A 23,324-nucleotide genomic window follows, 5' to 3' on the forward strand; every position below is an offset into this window, starting at 1 on the left:
CAAGCTTCACCAAAGGAAAGAAAACAACAAAAAACAGAGAGGGGGCTGATCCTTTTTTTCCCGCCCCCCGTAGCTGGGGGGCAAGCTGCTGGAGACCTGCAGGGGACACCAGTGCTTCCCTCCGAAGCTGCGGCACCCCAGGCAGCACCCGCCCACTAGCAGCCCATCTGGGTAGTCCCAGGGGGTGCTGCTGCCATGGAGGGAAGCACTGGGGCCCCTTTGCAGCTCAGAGGCTGCTTGGCCCACTGGCAGCTCACTCCTTGGCTGCGGGAGACATGCACAGGTTCCACTGGGGTGGGGGAATGGGCCCCATGTCGCTTTTTTTTTTCTTTTCTTGGCAGATCCTGTTTGTGCAAGCTGCCGCTGGGTTGCATGGTCCCTGAGTTGTGGTGGGCGGCCCCAGTGCTTTCCCCCCCCAGTGGGGCCACCCAGGCAGGGTACTAGCTGTGAGGGTGCTGTGCCACCTTGCAGGCACACCCATCCTGTTGCAAGAGTGCACAGGGCTCTAGAAGACAGGGTATGCTCAGGGAACCGTGGGCTTGGAGTGCCCTGTGCACCATCCCCACAGTTTTCCTGCTGCCTGGGGCCACCTGGGAGCAGACTGACTTGCCCCTGGGGCAGTGTGGGAAAGGCTGCAGCAGGGCGGCTGGGTGTGCTGGCAGCAGGGATGGTGCGTGGGGTGCTGGAAACGTGCCAACCCCAAGCTTCCCTGAGCACACCTGGGCTTGCAGTGCCCTGTGCACTGTCCCTGCGTCATCTCCAGATGTATCACTGTGAATTGTTATGTAGGAAACTAAAATACATGGGATGTGTTTTACTTTGCTACGTACAAAAGGCAGTTAAATTGAAATACGCTGCTGGATGTGTAGACAGTGAAGCAATTAAATCACTAAAAGGGGCAATTTTATCATGTGTACAAGGGCCCTAAATAATCTGAGAACCACTTTTTAATATAGGAACTACTTTCCTCCAGTTACATAAGTGTTGCAAATACTGCAACTTTACCATTAATAAATCATGCTCAACAGGAAAAGAAACTTCTCCAGCATAGGTCTTGGTTTCTGCACAAAACAGTTTCCCACACACACTGTCTCTCTCTCTCTCTTTCTCAATTAATATTGGGGATGTGTGTGAACACAGGCACATGTTAGCTGTTTTGATTGAGGTCTCCCACCCTCTCTCCCTCTACCCCATCTCCCTAGGAAGTTCCTGTCACACCTCCCCATCTGTTTTCCTATTTAAAAATACATATTGCTACTGCTTCCTGCCTGGTCAATCTGTTGATGTGGGCACTTTTTGCTAGGCCTTTGTCATAGATTTACATGTGTGCATACTAGCCCAAAATCTAGCCTTTTCTGTGCCAAGAATAAAATATAATGTCCTCTATATAAACACCAGCAATTGCTTCATTTTTATAAGTAAAAATTGGTTGTCATAATAAAATACAACATCTGGGCACAGCTAAAATTTGCTAACGCTCTTGTTGGTTATAAGTATTTAGTGAGGATAATAGATCAGCAATTCATGGGTGGTCTAAGGATCAAACTTCTCAGTGAAAAATATCTGACAACACACCCGTATCGGTATACTTGATGTAGGCCTAATGCCTGCTCTGACGCATGCTTTAGATTAATTAAACCTGCTGCAGCGTACTAATTAGCATGCTCTAGCAGCCACAGCATTATGTATATTCAGCATCCCTTCATTTAAAAATGGCAGCAGGGGCACTTGAACAAGCTTTAGTTCAAGTGTCCCTGCTGCCATTTTGAAGCTCAGGATGCTGAATGCATGAGATGCTGTAGGTGCTTTAATTAGAGCAGCTCCCAAGAGCCGGTCTAATTAAACTGTGACCCTCCCTTACCGCAGAGCGTGTGTAAAGATGCCCATCTTGCCTGAGTCTGCTCAGACTTCTTCTGAAGCCTCTGAGGTTTGCACAAAAAACAAGAGTCTGGGCTGGTTGTGGGCTGTTGCTTCTTTTACAAGGTATTCTAGCTAATATCAAGGTATGGCTGTTGTGGTGAGCAGTGATTATCTTGAACACATATGTGACAGATCAGTTTTGCTTAAACCAGTCATAAAATGATGGTAAAGATTTTGGTTGTCTTTGGGAGTGTCTTGGACCAGTGTAGTAATACGAGTGTACATAAATGAGTTTTATCTTATTTTTATATAACTAGTATTTGGAATTGAATTATAACGAGCTATTTTCAGTCTGGAGTTCCCTGAAAATTTAAGGTTTAGAACTTCAATAAATTGACTCCAGGGTTTTTTGTACCACATACAAGGATTTCAGTAGTTTCTCACTAAATATAGTAACCATCTCCCCACAAAAATGCTTTGGGTCAGTGGCTTTGGGTTCTAAAAGCTTGTTTAGAAAGTGTGGTGAGCTGTACCAACCCCATGCCTCAGTCAGCTCTGTGTTGTATTTAAAGCCACACTGTTATTCTGGGTTCTTTTTTTGCATTTTCTGTATAGACTCTACAGACTTATTAAAGATATTTGGGCAGTCTAATGGCTTCACTTCATAGATTGTTCTGTCCAAGCACTCAAGCATGATGTGGGAACTGACATTTGTCTGCCTCTCGACCTTCTGCTTTGCAGCATGGCGCTATGTAGGAGCAGCGGGAGGATTCCTTTTTATAGTTATACAGCTTATCCTGCTTGTGGAGTTTGCACACAAATGGAATAAAAACTGGTATGTGTCTGGCAAGCAATAACTTGTGTAGTATTGAAGTGGAGTTATTTTAAAGGTAAACTTTGATTCAGCTTAATAAGTCCAGTATTAAAACATGCATTGTATGCCTCCTGTTATAAAAATAAAGCCTACTTGTGTGATAGCCTCCTGTAGAGGAGGGTTTCCCACCCTTCCCACATTCTCCTCCTTCCCCAGCCTGGATGCCATTTTTCTTCCTTTTATTTGTTGCTATCCCTTTTTGCTTCATACTTAACTGGAATGATTCAGTTGCCAATAAATAGTAACAGGCTAAGCTACAGAGGTCCTGTCATTTCAAGCTTCATCAGTTTTGTGTCTAAACATATTGGCTTTGAAACAGAATGGTGCCAGAGAAAAGAACTGACTTAGATTCATAGCGTAGGCACAAGCCTTGTGTGTCATGTTGTACAGCAGGTTTTACCAGTTTACTAAGCTTATGCTAAAACTCATCAGACCAGTTTTTGTGAAAGGACACGAGCTGATGCTTCCTTTTCAGCCATTTTCTACCATCTGAAACCCTGAAAGCTTCCTTATATTTTTAATGCACTGGTACAGACACTCTGTCTAAGTTTGACTTCCAGCCAGACAGCTTTGGTGTCCCTTTCCTCCTTACCCTGTGAACATCTGAGCACCACCTACACAAATATAAAATCTCCTTCTTTCATTCTCCTTTGCATCCATTCCTCTGCAGCCTTCAGTGCCTGCTATTCTTCTCTTGCCCTGTTTATCACATTAGCTTCTGGGAATACCTTTTGAACCTGCTGGTCTCCCATTCTTTCCTTGGCATGTGTTTTCAAGGGGGAGAGGGTAAGACCTCAAATCTTGTAAGAGCATAACTATCACTGCCACTAATGGCCTGTGGTGCTTATCTGACTAAGAACAGATCTCCAACTGGGACTTTTAGCTGAGGCACTATCCTTATTATAGATTTTGCAGAAACATTGACAGAAGTATTACACCCCTTTAGTACAGATGGCATCCAGCACAATTGGCTTATCTGCCCCCTCCCTCCTCTCTCTACCTCCTCTCCCCCCAAATAGATCTCTGTGAGGGAGGACATTTAGGCTCAGGAAAACTTGTAGGGTAGATAGAGGGAAAAGTGTCTTGCTGTGTAAATGAGTAAAACCATTGTGGTGCTACAAGACAAAAAATAGCTGTGGTAGAGAACAATGGTTTTCCAGAGTCTTGTTAATGGACTGGGACTCAAAAACGGCATTCTTAGCTCCTGCCAGGAAAATCCCTGGGGGAGCCAGGATGCACTAGTTTGTCAAAGACTTGCAGATGTTTTGCTCTAAGCTATTTCATGATCTCAGAATTACAGTTGGCTGTATGTATGGAAATAGCTGAGCCTTAAACATATTAGTATAAAGCCCTTCTAGCTGATCAATGCTAACATTAAGGAAAGTTTCCTAGTTGTTAGAAGTGACTGAGAAATAGTAGGACTATAGTAATCTCTGTCAAAGTTATAACCTATGTTGCTGTAGCAATGTGTATTCTCCAGACAGACCAGTGTAGCACTTGCTAGTAACACACTCCTTCCTAAGCTTACCTCATAAGGGACACGTTTAAATGCTTAGCACTTTCTTTTTCTCCCAAACAGGACTGCAGGCACACAACAGAATAAACTGTGGTATGGTTTACTAGCTCTGGGCACTCTAATCCTGTATTCTGTAGCTGTGGCTGCCTTGGTTTTGATGGCTATCTTTTACACACGTTATTATGGCTGTACCTTCAACAAGATCCTGCTTGGTGTGAATGGTGGCCTGTGCTTCCTTATTTCTTTGGTAGCCATATCGCCTTGTGTCCAGAGTCGTAAGTATGCTGAATCCTTTGTCTGTGATGTGTTCTAGGGCTTCACATTTCAGTTAAGAGCTACTATGGCTCCCTGTGCTCCTAATAACACCAGACCTACTCAGGATGGTGCTGTTTGAACATGGGGTGATGTTGATATAGTTTGTCTGCCAGGAGACACTGCCATCAATCTGCCTAGCCCAGAGATAGGCAAAATACAGCCTATGGGCTGGATCCAACCCACCAACTGATTAGATCTGGCCCATGCTCCTGGTGCTCTCCCACCAACTGATTGTATCCAGCCCGCAGCTGCCCCCACAGTGCTCTGAATGAAGCCAAGCCCCACCTGGTCCTGCCCAGGGCAGCCTGGCCCCAGCTCCAGCCCCAGTCAGCATGTATGGCTCCCTGACACAGCTTTTCCTAGTGTGGCTGTAGCTGCCTGGGTACTGCTTGGTTCCCCCCACCTCCAGTGGCAGCTCTTCCTCCTGGCTCTGCTGTGCCACTTTGGGCAGCAGGTTAGCATGGGGAAGGGTAGTAGGCATGGGGACGCATGCTGGCCATCGCACACCTAGCCAGGCAGGGGGGAAGCTGCAGCTGGGTGGCTCCAGCTCCTGGCTGTCGTCCATCCACTTCGTCTACCTGGCACAATGGGCAACTACCTGCAGACGGCCAAATGGGTGGAAGGTGTCTGGGGCTGGAGATGTCAGTGGTTCAAATAATTCCATAGTTAAATACTAACAGGGTGCATCTACACGAGAGGCTAACTGCGCAGTAGCCTAATAACACTGTATAATATTGTGCTGGGCAAAACCTGCTCTAATACTCTACTGTGCAGTAGTATTAAGCTACTGTGCAGTTAATATACAAAAAACCCATGTGCCAGCACTACTGCGCAGTAGCACAAGTTATTGCACATTGATTTAGTCCTTGGTTATCCAAGTACTAAACTTAATGCCCAGTAACAACAGTGCATTAATGAACATTTAGACGCACCCACAGGCAACTATATCATCCTATCCAGACAGTAGTTTTTGCAAGCCATGCATTCTGTTTTTATATTAGATAATATTGGTTAGAACACAGGCTTATTTCTTACGATTTGGGAATCTGAACACTTCCTAGAGCAGTCAGTGTGAAGGGACAGAATGGATACGTGCATCCTTCAGACAAAATGGGCCCCATGTGGCTGACAGCTTTGTATGGCTTTCAGGCAAAGGATTAAAAAAATATGCCCCTGTTAAGTAAAAGAAAAAAACCCAAAACTGCACACCTTAAATTTGCCTTCCAATTTATTTAAAGCAATGAACCATTCATCAGCATCCTAATCTCTTTCCCTTCCCCTCCCAAAGGTCAGCCCCATTCTGGTTTGTTGCAGTCAGGACTCATCAGCTGCTATGTCATGTATCTCACCTTCTCAGCTCTGTCAAGCAAACCACCAGAAACTAGTAAGTTATCCAAAGGTCTTTGGGTCCTCTTGCATCAAAAGTGAGTGTGTATACCTATAAACTATCATACCATGCAAATGCTACATAGCCATGGGTTTAATGCAAAATACAGTAAACTCTCTGGTAACCTCAGACATGGTGGGAAAAGCAGCAACCAGGGCCACTCAATTAACCGGCATATTTTATTATCTGGCATCCCCCATTCCCAGGGGATGCCAGATAACAAAGCTTTTACTGTACTAGTTTTGACAACACCACCATGTATAGAAGAGATTGAAGTAGTATGTAAGCCAGCCCCTGTGTGCAATACCAAGCAGACAAGTCTGTCACTTGATAGCCACACTTTTTAATTTGTCACCTTCTTTCTTCTGCCTGGTAGCTCTTGTTCTGTTCTTGGTTACTTTGGTTGCCATTATAGTTGAATATCTTTCTTTTAAAATGGATGTGCGAGGCTGTTAGGAGCATGGAACCAAACCATGCTTTCTAATTTGTGTCTCCTTTTCTTTATCATTGGAGAAAAATTGATCACATTTTTTTGTGCAAAGAGCACTGACTATATTGCTAGTAGGGGTGCACTGATGGATATTGTTTTGGGCCAAGACCGATGGTCAATTTTTAATGAGCTATATTGGCTCATACCAATCTGATTGCCGATATGCGGCCCAGCAGCTTGGACAGCAGCATTCAGCTGGTAAGTCTGTTGTGGGGGGAGCACAATTTGAGGCCCCCATGGTGAGGGAGGGAGTGGGACTAGTGCTGGGGCAGGCACTGCACAGCCAGGGCGAGGCGCAGGATGGAGCCACTGCTTGTCTGGGGTGCATTGTGGGGAGGGTGGCTCCCACCATTACACATGCCCTTGGAGGGTGTGGGGAATGTGTGCCCCCTGGATCTGTGCACAGGTTGAGGGCAGGCTGCTGCTGCAGGCCGGGGCTGCACCAGGCTCTTCCCAGCAGGGGGGGGTTGGGATGGGTAGCACTTGGGGCAGGTGGGGGTGGCACTGGGAGGGAGGCTACAGCAAATTTTGAGTTGGCTGTAGCACATTCTGTAGCCCTCCTTCCAGTGCCACTGCCACCTGGCCCAGCCCCCCTGCCAAGAAGAACCCTGTACCACGCACAGATCTGGGGGGCATGCGCCCCCTCCCCCCCATGCCCTCCCTAGGTGTGTGTAGCAGCAGGAGCCGCCTGCCCTGCACCCCTTGGATAAGCCTCAGCTCCATCCCATGCCCCGCCCTGCCCTGGCTGTTCAGGACCTGTTCCAGTCCCAGCTCCAGCCCCACTCTTTCCATCACTGCAGGGGCCTCAGTCTGCACCCTCCCAGGCTCCTTCCTTTCCCTCCCTCCCCACAACGCCTCTTCTCCTACAACAGTCTTACCAGCTGGACGCTGCTTTCCAGGCTTCCAGGCTGTGCTCGTGGCTGCCTGCGTGCTATGCTGTGGTGCATGCATACAGCATTTTTTGGTGACATTATCGGCCACATCAGCCAAAAAACCTGATTGACATTATCAGCAACTTTCCTTATATCAGTGCCGATACAGTATGGACCAATGTTTTGGTGTACCTCTAATTGTTACAGTTGGTGCTCAGTGATGTCATGGAACAAAAGATTAATCTTAATCCTGATCGGATATATTTAGAGCTGGGGTTGGTGACCCCTGCCACGTGTGCCAGAGCATGATTTGCAAAGGCATTATATTTGGCACGCATGCCTCAAGGTGGACAGCCAGGAAGGGGCCCAGGAAGGGGCCCAGGCTGCACTGCCACAACAAGGATCAGGTCCCTCCTGGAGGTGCACCTGCCACCAGCAATAAGCCAGGCTGGGGCTTCGCAGACCCTGGTGCAGCTGCGTGCAGCCTCCCTACTGCCTGCCATGAGCAGCCTGGGATCTGTGGTGGGCAGTAGGGGACTGCCCAGAGCCTGACCCAGTTGTGGTAGGCAGCTGGGAAGCTGCAAGCAGATTCACTGGGGTCCACAGCTCCCTGGCCCAGCTTGTTGCTTCTGGCAAGCACACGTCCACTTGGGGCAGACAGCAGGAGAATTGAGGGGCCCGACCCTTGTTGTGGCAGCAGAGCCCAGGCTCCTTTCCTGCCATGCACCTTGAGGCACGTGTGCGCCTGTTGCTAGTAACAAGCCAGGCTGAGGCTCTGGAGACCCTGGTGCAGCTGCTTGCTTCTCCTAGCCATCTACCTCAGACAGCCCAGGCTTTGGGAAGGCCTCTGCCACCTGCCACGGAGCCTTGGCTACTTGCAGCAGGCGGCAGGGAGGCTGCAAGCAGCTTGACCAGGGTCTGTGGAGCCCTGGCCTGGCTCATTGCTGGTGACAGGTGAATGTGCACCTCGGGATGGACAGCAGGGAAGGGGCCCAGGCTGTGCTGGCACAAAAAGAATTGGGCCTCTCAGCTCCCCTGCCATCTGCCCCTTGCACGCCACATCTTCCAAGTAGAGGTTGCAGGTGTTTTGGTACTGTGCCCAAAAATGTTGCCAACCCCCGTCTTAGAGTTATTGTACTCCTTCGTATGTATTTTTAGCTCTACCGCATTACAAGTCATATGTACAGAGCTCCTTCACATCCCAAACCCTGATACAGCCTTTCTAACACTAGGCTCCCTTTTACACTTGTTTTTAATTTCTTCTTTCTGTTGATGATTCTGTACTTGGAGGTTGGCCAGATTGGTGAATCCAGTGAGGAGTGATCTGTTTTCTAAGTGATGGAACAGATTTTTATGATTCAAATTTATTGCACAGAAGTACTTCCTATAATCTCTTCAGTGCTAGGTTAGTCTTGGCTCAATTACTAATACAGCAGTAATTAGAAAAGAAAAAACTATATAAAGAAAGAAACGGTTACTGTCTTATCTCTCTAAGCAGTGGCCCAGCAGAAAACGTATGGAATAACACAACTGGTAGGCTTGAAGAGACCCTGAAAAGCTTTTGTACTGGTATTATTTAAACAGCTAAAGTGTCTGTGGTGAAAACAGGACTGAATTCAGATTATTTTTGGCTCTAGGGTTTGAAAAAAAAATTAAAAAAAAAAGAGATGGGGGATTCATGATACTAAAACAACATTTCCAATGTATTCTCATGTGTGTGGTTGTAATCCTGCTCTTTGCTAATGACTAAAACATGAAATATCTGTACAGAGCAACAGTGAAAACAAGCGTGGCTTTGCATTTAAAGGGCACATACTTTAACTGAAAGCAGATGCAATTTATAAATCAAGAGGGCCTATACTCTGGAATATCAAAGACTGTGTCGGCATTTTGCTAGCAGTCTGAGGGTAGTACTTTTTATTTGTTTCTATGTTTAAATAAAAAATTCTCATAACCAGTATGCTCGTTCTGTTCTCTGTATGTCATTCCAGGAATAGGCAAGCCACGTCATTGAGTGTGTATTTCTTAACCAAACTACCTTTTGAAGTTCCCCTTTTCTGTGCAGGTTAACTTGCCTCCAACTTCACAAAGGATATAGTTTGTAAGAACATCTCCAAGTTTTGGTGTCACTTGTCTCTCAACTGCAGGTCAGCATTGCTGATAAATCCCCAGCTGCTTTGCCAGTCAGTTCAGCAACTCACACAGGGCCTAAAACCTTTCTTCTCTGCCCCTGTGGGCTAGTAAGGTACTAAAATGTAGTATTTCTTGTAGTAAGAACTAAATCTGGCAAGGTAATGTTAGCTTCCTATCCTAGACAGCCTTTCTTTTAAGAAAAGAGAAAGAGAAATGAAATCCAAACCATTCTTACTGATGTCTCAATTAACAAGCCTGGCTTTTTTTCTAAATATTTCGTTGAATCTGAAACTGTGTGTAAAGTGGACTGAGTTTTAGTAATAGTGTTCGTTTTTTTTTTATCTTTAAGTCCTGGATGAAAGCAATAAGAACATCACAATTTGTGTACCTGAATTTGGCCAAGGACTGCACAGGGATGAAAACTTGGTTACTGGACTGGGTACTACCATTCTGTTTTGCTGCATTTTATATTCTTGGTACGTATGTTTCCATATGTATCCTACTGTAAATGGAATCTTATACTCAAAAAGGTTTAGGTTTGTGTGTGTGATGCAAGTAAAACACTAGAAGTTAAAAATGGATAATTCTAGATGCAATTTTCCCCCACAGTCAGAGAAGCTGGAAGTTTCTTCTCAAATGGTCAACAATGTAATAATTACAGTTTAAGGTGCAGTGAGTTTAACAAGACTAGATTTGTTCATGCTCAGCCAGGTGATGAGCCTGGTGGGCAGAGGGGATAAATCAAAAGCTGGACAGATCCAGAATTTTACATATTCTATATGTGCATGGAGTATTAGCAGAATCCTGAGTTAACACATTAATGTCATAGATGTATCACTGGCTATATGTTTATTAACCAATCAAAATACTACTTTATATGTCAAGTATATTCCCACAATTAGATAGCATTTGATTCCTTAACTATGTTCATTTTTAGTCTCAGTATAACATTCATCTAACTTGCTTGTTTCATCTGTATTATCTTGTACAGTATTGAGCTACTGCTTCCAATGAATCTAGACCTTTCTAATTCTTCCCAGCTGCCTGGCCATTATAATTAATTCCAGCAGCTACTTGTGTGTGTGGATGTAGCCAACTCCCAAAGAGTCTTGCATATACCGTGTGTAGGAGCTATAGCCTCTTAAGAAGGACTTAATCCTTCTGGGCTCATCTAGCAAGACCTACACTCATGATCTAATATTCTGTAATAATGAATGGGCAAGTCCATATATTCTGTTGAAGGAAAAAGTTCAAAAAAGTGTTGAAGCAATGCAGTGTCATTGGGGTCTACAAAAGAAGCTGATGCAGGATGTCCAGCTATAGACTCAGGCAGATATCATTTCTTTGGTTTCTACTCATATTTTGGAAACTTTCTGAATTGTAAAGATGAGAATTTTCACTTTGATAACAATATCTGATATTCTGAAGAAAGTAGCAGTGTCTTCCTCCAGCAGCAATGCAGATTGAACATTGTAGTAATCATTTCTGTTCCACAGCACAGCTGTCCAGCTGAACCTTGGGGTAGTGTTGTGTTTCTGCCCATTGATAGGGCCTGAAGTAAAGGAACAGTCTCAAATCCTGCTGAATATTAAAGGCACAAGATGAGATGCATCCCTCCTCTGCCTGTGATTAGAAAGACTGATGAAACTGGCTAGTCCATTTGGCTTTCCATATGGAAACGGATACAAAAAGTATACAGAGAAAAACAAGTTGTTTTTATATAACCGAAGAGCTGCATTTAAAAAAGGGTAGTCTCTAGTGTCCCTAAGGATTGTTTTGTTTATACAAGTGACTCTTAACAGGACAATCTCCCTTTTAAAAGAATAATTATTAGTTGATTTTAAAAGTTTGGCTTAAGAATATGTAGGTGTATAAGGACTTAAATGCAAATATAGAACAGTTTTGTAAGAATATATACACATACAACCTTTAAAAAAAAGGAAACATTTACTGTCTACAAGACTGGAGTGATACATTTGTTAGAAAATAAAAACTGCTGTAAGCTGCCCAAGCAGCAGCTCTCCCTCCCTTTAGAAACCATTAGGATTGTATGTTTGTTCATGCCCTGGGTGGGCTAGTGGAGAGTTTGCATAGCATGACTTGCGAGAGAAAGGGTGGGCAGGAGAGGTGGTTCCAAGAAGAAATGGAACGTGAACTGCCCATGAACGGTCTGGATCTACACTGTGTGATTATTGACTAAACCAGGGATGTCCAACTCACCTGTGCCCCTGGGCTGGGTGTGGACCATGGGCAATATTGACACCGTTGGACTAGACAAATAGGGTTTCTGGTAACTAGCTTCTGAATGTCAGTTAAACCTGCATGCTAACTGAGTTTGTATCCTGTACAAAGTTTTGACTGGTGTTTCCATTCAATATCGGTCAAAGTAACTGCTGTAAATTACCATTGAAGAAGAAAACCTCAGTCACATAGTGGGGGAGAAACTGTTTTGAAATGCAAATCAGTGTATTTAGCTTTTATGTTGACTGTCCATGCCTGGTGGCAAGAGCATCAACAGAAATGGCCTAATTTAAGTTTGTGATTGTAACATGAGTGAGTATGTCTTACAGATTTAATTTGCACAGAATAAACCTTTGTTAGATTTATCACTTCTGTGTCTTGTAGTATTGTTTAATTCAGTGATGAAAACCTTGAGCTCTTACTAGAAAAGCGATTTATGTATTTATTTTTCAGCACTGTAGAAAACAGGCTTATACTAACTAGTTTTGCTTTCTGTTCTAGTTTGACCTCAACTACCCGTGCAAGCTCTGAAGCACTGCGGGGAATATATGCAACACCTGAAACTGAAGTGAGACACCCGTTCCCTGCACTATCCCTGTAATGGGCTTTGGCTCCAGGGGTGGCCACAGTACCCACTAGGGGCCACACTATGCCTGTTCTCCTACTCCAGCTTCCCAAGTCTGGCCTCACTCTCTCACCTGCCACATCTAGATGTAACATATTTGCGAGGCTGCCTTCAGAGAACCAGAGTTCAGTTTTCAGTGCCTTGGCCCATCCTGTTCACCATCAGCTGCCAGTCTGCTAATCTTCACACCTTTAACTCAAGCAGGGCGTGCTCTCTCTATCTCTCTGCCTGTTGGCACTAATTCTCTAGGCTCTTTTCCGGGAACTAATTTCTGCTCAACACCCAAGCCACAGCCTAGGTTGCAGGCAGGCTCCAGATATCAGCATGTGTCTCTGGCCTCCACCACTCTCTCTATGCTGGGTACCTGGCTCTGCATCACTGTGCTGGGCCCTTGGAACATAGCCCCCAAATTGTGGGATACCTCAAATAGTTAACATGACGCTCAGTGATGGCACCCTTTTGTGGCTACCTCCACCCTTTACACTACTCCAAACCTCACAGTGTAACATAAACCCCAAACAGCAACAGAAATGCATAATTTATATCCCCATACAGTGCACCTGCCATTATTCTTTCAGTTTTGTCATGTTTTTTGCTGATGTTCTACAGGCTTCCTGTGAGGATGCAGTTTGCTGCTTTATCTAATTCTCTCTAAACTGGGATTTAACTGTTTTCCAGAAACTTGCACCTTCTGAAGTCAAGATTGCAGTAAGAATATAGACAGATATATTTGAGTTACAGGAAATGCTGATTTGAAAAATATTTGATAAGGGCAAAATTATGATCAAGAGTATTAGAGTTTTTATGTCAGAGCTTGTTGAAGGTCTCCACACCATTCACTTGCTGGTGTGTGGTGTTTTTCCCTATAGCCCTTCTTGGTATCCTTACAGGGAAGAACACATTATGGAGAAGCATTATGAATTTGTCATGCTAGGTAGCAAAAATAAGCAATTTATTTTCCATACATACACTTAATAGCTTCACATTTAAAAGGCTGAATTCCTGCTTCCATTCTAGCCCCCTTTTGCTTGTTAATTGTTGCAACTCTTCTCTTGGGTCACAATGGACATATTTGTTCGTACTCTCCATGCTCATCCATCTTTTAGCAGAGACAAAAAGTGACTTGAACCACTTACTACATGTGAGCATTCTGAAAACCCAAGTTCTCCAAATCCTTTTGCTCAAAAATTTGTGCACTTTGCAAACTTAATGACTCAACCTGCAAAATTAGTTACATTTTAAAAATATTTTAGACCTGAGGACTTAAATCACTGGGTAGTGTAAAAATCTGCTTTCTGGCAGTCCTGAACGTTCTCTAGAATGGAAGCTCTCTTTCTGCTTTCAAAAAGTGTTGCTTCTAGCCTTTCTCAGTTGTAGTGTAAATATACTATAGTAACAAACTTTGAGCATATAACAAGCATGCATTCAGTATTTATTTTTTATATACAAAAAGTGATAAATATGAGACCATTCTTTGGAGAATAGCAGCTCTTGCTTAGTTCTGAATCCCAAGTATATACTATCAGCATGACACCTAGCAAGTGGTTAGTACTTAAGGACTGTGTTTGCATGTGTGCCTAATGGTGACCCTCTGTGTTTGATTCCTATGTATACTTGTTGCCTGCTTGCCAGTCATTTGTGCAGACTTTGACCTACAGTCCAGGTCTTCTCATTGTGAGAGGACGAAGCAGTTAAGCTCTTCTGTGTGTAGAATGCACTTTGCTGAATGGAAGAGGCAGGCACTAGCTGGCACAGCTAGTCTGTCTGGTAAACATGGGTCATGCCTGAAGAGGTTGAGCAGTTGAGCTAGAGCACTCAACAATAGAATTACTTCTAGATCATTTGGGTTTAAAGAGCTGTACAAGAACTGATGCCCATTGCAAGTCATTTCTTTACATTTTACATGCAACTAATTGCATTCTGATTGTCTTCCCTGTGATAAAAGACTTTTGTCTTCTGCCCAGAAATGTAAACACGATTCTGCAGCTGCGTGTGTTGTATGGAGAGTCATTCACCACCTAAACTACAGACAATTTAACATTATGAAGGGCTACTTGTATGCATGCCAACAGTACTAATTGCATCAGTTAATGTTTCAAGCCTTGAATTACTGACAAAAGCATCTGAAGAAAAAGCACTTTCTTTGGAGGAACCTGGCTTTCATTTCAGGATATAATAGACGCTAAAGGCAGAAGCTATTGTCTAAGTTTACTTTAACAGCAAGAAGCCTCATGAGCCAAACCATTGGAAAATCACGTATTTTCCTTATTCAAGTAAGCTGTTAGGCAGTTAAGCAGGACACTTGCTGTTTTGTCTCTATGTGTTTGTAGAGATTATATTTAATTATGCATATTCTATAGGAAAATACTTGTCTGTACTTTCCATTAACAGACATTACAAACTTGAAAGCACCCACATCAGTTTCTTGCTATGTGATCTTTATTGGGCTAAAAATCTTTAAATAGCAATGGCAGCACAACAAATAATGGAGCTGTATGAACACGCTTCTGCTATAAAATATGTGCAGAAGCATAAAATAGGGGAAATGCACAATAAAGATGTAATCTTTTGTAGACGCACCCCTTAATACATATGTGTGGACTGTGCAGTTGTTACTGCACAGTCCTAATGCTACATGGATTTTTTCCCCATACTATTGCACAGTAGTGTTGGCATCACGTTTTGTGCCTGCTGACATAGCATCTCATATAGACGCACCCAACAGGTAATGGAAATGGGCGGGGGAAGGGATGGGAATAAACAAATGTATTTTGGAAGCATCTGTGCCACCAGTGAAGAAAAGCTTCTAAATTAAGACATGACATTTGTCAAAAATTTTCTTTTCTTGCTTAAGTAAAAATATTATAAACTTTATTGTTCTACCCTTGACTCCAGCCCTGCAACTACTAAAATTCATTAGCATCCTAGTTACATTTTTCTCTCTTCCAACTGCAGTCCTACCAAATGTGGTAGGAACCCCTGCAATTTAATTGTCCTTGTGTCATCCTTTCAATAAAGAAATGTTATTTAAACATTTACAAGTCTGAAGAGCCAACTACAGTACCCAGCCATCTTATAATACAGCTCCACTGTAGCTATATGACACAGGTGGAATTTGGATGTTGGGTATTGGATAATGTAAAATGATCACGTGCAATATTTCCTCATAGTTAATTGGCATCAAGCCTTATTAAGGAGCTTCCTGGTTTTTCCTGATAAGTACAAACCTCAGTTTTAAGCTTAAATCAAAGTAGGCTGGTGTCCTTTGTCAAGAGAAGGCTGTTTCTCTTATTGCATAAAGTCTCAATTTGGTGTCTCTCATAGGTGGCTCGTTGCTGCTTCTGCTGTACACCTGATGGAGATGGTAATTATGAATTCCCTACATCTTTTACTTGGGTATGGCTTTCAACATTTAGATCAAATCAGAAAAATATGAAAGCAAGAATTTCTGTGCAACCCCACACAGACTCCTTAATCTGATAATGAACTGAGACTGCTTCAGCAGCATGAAGAACCTAGAAAATAAATTAAGACCAACCTGAATTTTCCTCCAATTAAGAGACATTTCTATTGTTGCCTATGTGGTTAATCTGTTGTTAGGTTTTTTGCATTACATGTAACAGCACAAGAAGGGAAATATTTCAGTAAAAGAAGTAAAACCACGGGGTTATTAATTACTTGCAGTCAGCATTTTAAAGAAACAATCAAAGAGGAATCTTGGCTCTCAACACTGGTGGGTAGAAAAAAGGAGTGTCCTGTTATGTCTGCCAAACTGTGTGTTCAGTCTTTGTGAGTCAGCCTCGGCTCTGTCCCAGCTGGTGTAGAACAGAGATTGTCAACTGGATGATGCAAGCTGCTTAGAAGGGTACCATGTTGCCTGGCTCCTGTGAGAAAGTAGTGCTGGCTCCTCCATATGCTTGGCATCCCAAGTCCATCCAGCACCATTCCCCTCAGCCCTTCCCAGCAACTCTGGGAGCATGAGAAGAGCAGGGGAATGAGCTGAGCTGAGCTGAAAAGCTCAACCCCTACTTCCCAGCAGCCCCAGTGCCAACTGCCCCCATGATCTGAGCAGCACTCTTTGCTACAGGTGGATGTAGGGCCATGCTTCTTCAGCCTGGATCATTCCCCAACTCCTCCTGTACTCCCAGAGTTGCTGGGGGAGGCCATGGAGAATGGTCTGTGGTTACTGGCATTCAGGTCCCTGGAGGAGCAGCTATGCTGGCAGGAGCAGCACTCACCCCCTCAGAGATAGGGGCTGGATGGGGGTGGGAGCAAGAGTGGGGCACAAATCTGCCCCTGCTGCCTTAACCTGGCACCAGTCTCTTTACCAGCAGCCACTGTCATGTTGCAGGAACAGGTGCCTCCTTTAGGGATCTAATGACCCACCCATAAGGTACCCAGTCTGCCCTACCAAGCAGCCCCTGCCAGTGTTGTGCACCACCTCCTGCCATACTGTTATGGGTGGCCTGCCCCCCCTGTAAAATCCTTTTAAGGGTTCCACAAGGTGGAAGGATGCAAGTGCACTGAGAAATGCATGTCTTTAAATGGGGTACTGCTAAATCTTAAAAAATTACCTGGGGTGGGGGCAGGAGGCTGGAGTATAAAAAGGTTGAGAACCATTGGTGTAGAAGGACCACTGGAAAACCAGTTAGTGCACCCATGGGCTGCAGCCCAATAATGCTGGGACTTTCACTGTGGAATTGGGAAGTGTGGCATGGGCTGTGAGACCTGTACAATGCCTAGAACAGTGGTTCTCAACCGTTTTAGACTCGAGATGCCTCTTGGAAAATGCCAGTTCTTAACTTTCCCTTGTTTTTTTTTTTGACTGTAGAAAGCCAGCAATGCAATCCCTTCTGAGTTCTTTGCAACAGGACCACAGCTAGTCAGAGTATTTTGAAAATGTGAATTCCAGTTTGAAACCTCTGTGTTTATCCTATGAAGCATGTGTAAGGCTATGGATAGACATTACACACAAATGGGTTTAAGTGATGAGAAACTGGTTTAAACCTGTAACAGAACATAAGTTCAGTGCACAAAATCAGTTTGAGATAAATCTAGTTGAATGTATTATAAGATTTAACTGATTGAGCTCAAACTGGTTTATGCAACTTCTGTCCCAGCCCCCTTCCTGATTTAAGTTAAATCAGAGTCCCCCGCTATCCTGGCAAGCTCAGGGCTGGCCCTGCCCCTCTGCTCCCCAGCCCGTGCAGGGACAGGCAGGGGTGGGGGCCTGGCCAGACGCTGGCCATGGAAGGGAGCAGGGGAGAGTTTCATTCCCCACCACCCTTCCTCCATCCCACCAGCACAACTTGCATGCCTCCGCTGTCTGCTCCAGCAGCGGGGTATGGCCAGCCCCAGGTAGAGGCCTGGAGCGAACTGGCCAGGGAGGTGGTTTAATTCTTCCCTCTCTGTCCCACAGACCTGAGCCAGGGTCTGATGGGCACTCCCCCTCGCTGCTGCAGCAGTTGGGGGTCTGGCCAGAGGCCAGCCGGTAGGGTCTTTTAGGCATGGAGGCATCTGGCCAAGGGGGCAGGAGGGGGCTTATCCTGCTGCTCGGCCCTGTGCAGGGAGTGAGTGGTGGCGGCAGCCAGGGTAGTCAGACCTCAGCTGAGGTCCCCCAGGGGCAGTGGGGGTAGAGTGGAGAATAACCTCCTGTCCTGTCCCCTCACCTGAGGGGCCACGCTGGCTGGTGTTTGGCTGTATCCCGGCCCAACTGCTGCAGCAGCAAGGGGGGAGCACCCAGCAGATCCCAGCCTGGGTCCGTGCTGGTGGGACAGGGTGGGAGGAATTAAACTCCCTCCTGGGCCAGTTCACTCCAAGCTATGGCCAGTGCTGGCCACACTGCCCCCCACATAGCTTCCCTTTAGCCAAGGGCTGCTCTAGCACCCCCCAGCTCCTGGCCTGAGCCACTGCAGACCGTTACCAGCATCTCATGAATGCCTGTTCACTTGCAAATTGGTTCAATCTAGGCAGGTTAGACTAACCTGTAAGAATTGAATCGATTCAGGCTCTGGCTTTTTGAATGTCTGTCCCTAGCCTAAGTGTCTGCACACCTCATAGTACTAATATTGTGTGGCATCCTGTTTGAGAATCACTGGCCTAGAAGCTCAGGAAGTAGGGGCACCTGGTGCCACCTTAGTCAGGCAGGGCGCATGCCCTCCCCTCAGCAACCAGTCAGTGACCATGTGCCAACTGAGGGGTGGTCCTCCCACGGCAAAACTTGCCAATCGGTGAGCGGCTGCCCTACTCCTGGAAGTGGCCATGGGGCTTCCAGAAGCAGCTGCAGCCTACATCCAGTGCTCACACTCCCTGGCTGGCGCTCTCAGGGGGGACTCCAGTGCTCCCGCCTGCCCCATCACCTGAGTGGGGAGTGTGGCCTGACAGGGGATGCACTAGTGCTCTCTGGCTGCACGTACATCCCTGTGTACCCCCTACACGTCACCACTTTCAGGAAGCCTCCCAGTTGATTAAGATCTCACTTGGAGACAACATTTAATCATGAATTTGTCCTGTCCATTTAAATGATCACTTCAATGAGATGTAAGCACATATCTAAAGTCAAGAAGATGTTTAAGTCTTGTGCTGAATAGGAATACTTGGCTGAATTGGGTGTAAGATTATTCATTTTAATCAGTCTCCTAGGATGTGAATTCTACCACTGTGCCGTTCTTTGTTTGAATTGTGAAGAAGCTTTTTTCTTGTCTTGTTTCCTGTTTCGTACAGCTGATACGGAGGAGCGTGTTGTAAAAAGGGGAGGTCAGACTGTAATTTATGATGAAAAGAAAGCCACTGTGTACAGTTATGCCTACTTCCACTTCATTTTCTTCTTGGCTTCTCTTTATGTGATGATGACAGTAACCCACTGGTTTCAGTAAGTACATTTTGAAAAATTTAAAGGGTAAGAAATTGAATGTTAATATACTATTAATTGGGCACTCAGTTTTTGGATCTTCAAATTTGTTCCCATAACTGGAGAAGTCTCAGAAATCAGGTCCCTTAACTGGAGAGAGAGGGAAAAGACTGATTTATCCTGGTTGGTCCCCAAACAAGTTCTCAGTCTCTATGTGGATAACTGGCCTCTTTCCCAGTACAAAGTTAGGCTGCTTGAAGTCAATTATTGTCATAAAAAATAAATGAAGGTTGCAGTCCACAATAGAAAGGTATCTGTTTAAATGCTGTGTGGTGGGTGTGTGGGGTTTTAACTTTTCTCTTCATTTTTCAGTTATGAAGAAGCTGAGATTGAAAAAATCTTCAGTGAAAGTTGGTCCATCTTCTGGATTAAGATGATCTCATGCTGGGTGTGTGTCCTGCTCTACTTATGGACTCTCACAGCACCTCTCTGCTGTCCAACCAGACAGTTCTCAGTATGAAGATTTTCCAGAGCCATTTATTCTGTTTTAAGTATACCACATCAGTCATTTTTGATGGAGGTATCATCTCAGCCAGACATATTAATGTGGTGGTTAGTGACTTTTTCTGTCGGAAGAAACTCTAGAGCCGAAGACTTTTTTTAAAACCATTTTTAACTTTGTAAACAGATGGAGTCCCAAGGAACATGTCTAGTCAAAGGTGTTGCAACACTGGTATAGAAGGGGAAGGAAAATGTGTCATGTTGCATATACTAGAAAATGTAAAGTTTTTTGAATAACTGACAATCTTCTTTCAAAACAAAAGTAAAACAAAACATAGTGAAAATGCATTTTCCTTCTTGAGAACACCAGGTGCCTTCTAGCCAAAAAAAAGTTATTACTGTCAGTGAGATCTTATTTACAAGGAAAGCAATCATGATGCTGATTCAAACTTCCTTGTACTGCACACCAAGTGATACTAGTCTCCACGAAACTTTTTGACAGAAGCATCTACATGAAAAAACAGCAGACCAATAGTATTTGACTACAGTGGGAGTTGGGCAAAGCATCTGCTCAAAAATGGCTTCTCTTACTCAATATATTAAGTTATTGTAAACATGGAATGAGAAAAATGTATCAATGGCTATAGAAATATTTATTATATTAACCAGAAGGCACCTTTTTAATTAGTTTATTATATGAGAAGAGTGGTGAAATGGATTTCAAACATTCAGAGATTATAGATGCTGTACAAGAAAATGGTGGTAAAAACCTCTCAATTCAAACATCTATGTAAGCAAAATACTTACGTAATTTAATAACTGGTCCAGTTGTCAACAAAAAAAATAATGCTGTCTGTGCAGCTGATCGTCTAATGTAGTTCTGAGGGATTTGCTTTGTAAGTGGCAGCTAAGTGCAGCCTGAGAAGTTTATCCAGCCAGGGATATTATGCAGGGTACATCCTTGATTCTTTCTTTTTTTCCTTTCTAAATTGAGTATGTATCACTGACAGAGGAAATGCCAAACAAATGTTAGTGAGTGTTTTCCAGTCACTCTTAAACCTCAAAAATGAAAGTTTAAGAGTATATTAACCCAAGCATTATTTGTTATGCCCTCCTGTTACCTGTATCTAAATATTTCCTTTTCCACAGCCTCATTTTTCTGTCTTCCCTACTAACTTTGTTACGCTTTGAAGTTCAGTGATGATCAGAAAAGGGACGGCATAATGGCATCTTCTTCTTCAACCTGCCTTCTTATTCAGCAGACCTCTGCACTACCTTTCTACTCCTCTTGGCTGTTCTGGGACAACAGCACTATGGGGGTGGGACCTAGAGTATTTTAATTGCACATTTTTCTCAGACTGGACAGCTCTTATTCCATTTTCAGAATCTTCATTGCTAGAGTTTGGGCTGGCGATTTTTTTAACAACCAAATCTCGGCATGAATAGAACGTCCTTGATCAGGAAAATTACCTGCCCGGTGAACACTGTAAGATTCAGTGTCATTTTAGTTGTTTTTTGTGATAGAAGTATACTTGAAAGACTTTAGTTGCTAAATAGATTAAATATAATTTGAAGCCTCTGAATGTCCTAGGTTTTAAATCCAACTATTTACTATAAGATTAAAAAAATCCATCAACTATGATATGGCAAGAAGTGACCAGTTCTGAGCTGGCAAGTCTCACTCTCGGTAGCTGTAGTGTAATGTAGAAAAGCACGATATATTGAGACAAGTGGTTTGTCAACTTACCATCATGCCTTGATCATTCTATACTGCAATAACTGTGGCAGTTATTTTACTGCACAGCTGATGAATTGTCATGTGCTGTGATGGACTTGTTCTGTGAACACTTTCTCTCTGGTGCTGCCACTGTGCCTACCTGGGCACTGAAGTGTATCTCCTTCCTGCCTGACTGTCTCCTCCTAAACCTCTTCCATAAACAAGCCTTACTGAAATGCAACCTACCATCCATGATGGCTTCCAGTATTGCATTCTAGTAGTTCAGATCAACACAGATGTTCTTTAAATGATGTTTTTAGTTTAAACACAGTAAAAACAAACTTATCTGCCTTGAGGGAGAGACTGGCCACCACTTGGCCCCAAGTCATCTAAGTTAAGCGGTTTCAGGCTTTTCCTTAGAGCTGAGAGGGGGAGGCTGGGGTTCTGTCCAGGCTGGAGTCTGGAAGGGTTGAAATACTCCAAACACTTGCGTACTCCTTCCTCTAGCAAAGTCTGGAGACTTGGCACAGTTCTAGAAACATACACGGCCTTTCCCTTTGTTCTTAAGAGTTTCCATAGCCTCAAAATTCCCACTGTGCTGTGATTTGATGGAGGATTTCTTCTGTCAGAAAGTGAATCTGTTCTTTTCTCCTCCAATTTAGACCTCACTAAATAAATAAATAATGAAAAGTAGTGTAAATAAATGTTGCTGTTAACTGAAAGGCAAATAAGTAGTTTTGTGCATTCTGATTTGGTTTTATTTCCATTGTGGGGCCTATACAGATAGCCCCTCATACCAGCTGTGAACTCTGGGAGGGTGCTGTGAGTCTGGCCAAGCAGTTCTCTGCACCAGCAGGTTATGCATTTGCAATCTAATAGAGCCCCTCTTTCAGGCAAGAGCATACGAGTCCTGAGATGAGACTGTTTGTTTGTTTGTTTGGGTGCCTTGCCCAAACCAAACTGTAACAGTAACCGTAGATGCTAGGGCGGGGTTAGCAATATATGGCCTGTGAGTTGGATCTGGCCCATGAAGCCACAGGGCTTAGCCTGTGCTGGGGCCAGGCAGCTGGAAGTTATGCCTGTGCTGCTGCCTTTTCCTCCTGCTCCCTGCCTGTAGTGTAGATGTAGCTTCAAGCCTGTGAGGTGCTGTGCTGCAGCTGGAATATGGAAAGTGGGGGCTGGTAGCGGTGAGGACATAACTTCCAGCTGCCCAGTCTCTGCGCAGCTCCCCAGCAGGGTGGAAGCTGCACTTACGCTGCAGCCAGAGAGCTGGGGGAAGCGCACACGCACATGCACGCATTGCTGGAGCATGCATTGCTAGAGCCACCCAGCCCACTTTGAACCAGGTTGTTCTAGCCTATGGCTTGTTAAAAGTCCCCAGTGGATGAGCTAGGATGTGAGTGACTAAACTGATATAATAGAAATGACCAATTCATTTTAAAGTAAACTTTAAAGTTATTTATTGCCGAAGTGTCTGGCTGATAAAAAGCTTATTGGCTGAGCTATAAGTTACAGAAATTAGAAGCACCTTGTGGAGTTTTGAATTCTTCTGGTTTGGTACTAGAACTATGAGCCGCTATTGAGATGCAGCAAATTCCTTATACAAGCACCTGTACAGGTAGTCTTGCAGTGCTGTATTTAAATCTATAAAAACCAAAGTTTTAATGATTAAAATACCAGTGTGTTTAGATTACTCCAGACCAGAGAAAGTCAGCTAGTATACAGAATTATGGTGTTAATAACATTAATCATTCTTTGTATCTGATGGGCTGAATCTCTTCAATCATTGCCCATAAAATGGATCATCTCTATTGGGTATCTTCGTCTTGGCCAACTGAAGATTTTAGTCAGGTTCAGAAATCCAGTCCAAATGCAGTCTCTCTGCAATGATACTTTTTGTATGCATATTTGCATTCTCCTTGTAGTTTCGATTATTTAGGGAA

At 44.2% G+C, this 23,324-nt stretch overlaps 1 protein-coding gene across 1 annotated transcript in view; it reads left to right on the top strand.

The window, feature by feature from the left end:
- The window catches only part of SERINC5 (serine incorporator 5), a 34,031-nt gene extending 11,968 nt beyond the window's left edge, over window positions 1-22,063 (top strand). Inside the window, exons 4-11 of the mRNA XM_019532186.1 lie at window positions 2,602-2,695; window positions 4,314-4,525; window positions 5,854-5,949; window positions 9,797-9,923; window positions 12,190-12,256; window positions 15,638-15,677; window positions 19,037-19,184; window positions 19,536-22,063. Coding sequence (XP_019387731.1) covers window positions 2,602-2,695; window positions 4,314-4,525; window positions 5,854-5,949; window positions 9,797-9,923; window positions 12,190-12,256; window positions 15,638-15,677; window positions 19,037-19,184; window positions 19,536-19,683 — 932 coding nt within the window. The 3' untranslated portion in view covers window positions 19,684-22,063. The remainder of the gene's footprint in view (window positions 1-2,601; window positions 2,696-4,313; window positions 4,526-5,853; window positions 5,950-9,796; window positions 9,924-12,189; window positions 12,257-15,637; window positions 15,678-19,036; window positions 19,185-19,535) is intronic.
- The last annotated feature ends 1,261 nt before the right edge of the window (window positions 22,064-23,324 follow it).

Source organism: Crocodylus porosus, unplaced genomic scaffold (assembly GCF_001723895.1).
Source record: "Crocodylus porosus isolate Cpor-Errol unplaced genomic scaffold, CroPor_comp1, whole genome shotgun sequence".
In the NCBI taxonomy this organism is placed as follows: Eukaryota; Metazoa; Chordata; order Crocodylia; family Crocodylidae; genus Crocodylus; species Crocodylus porosus.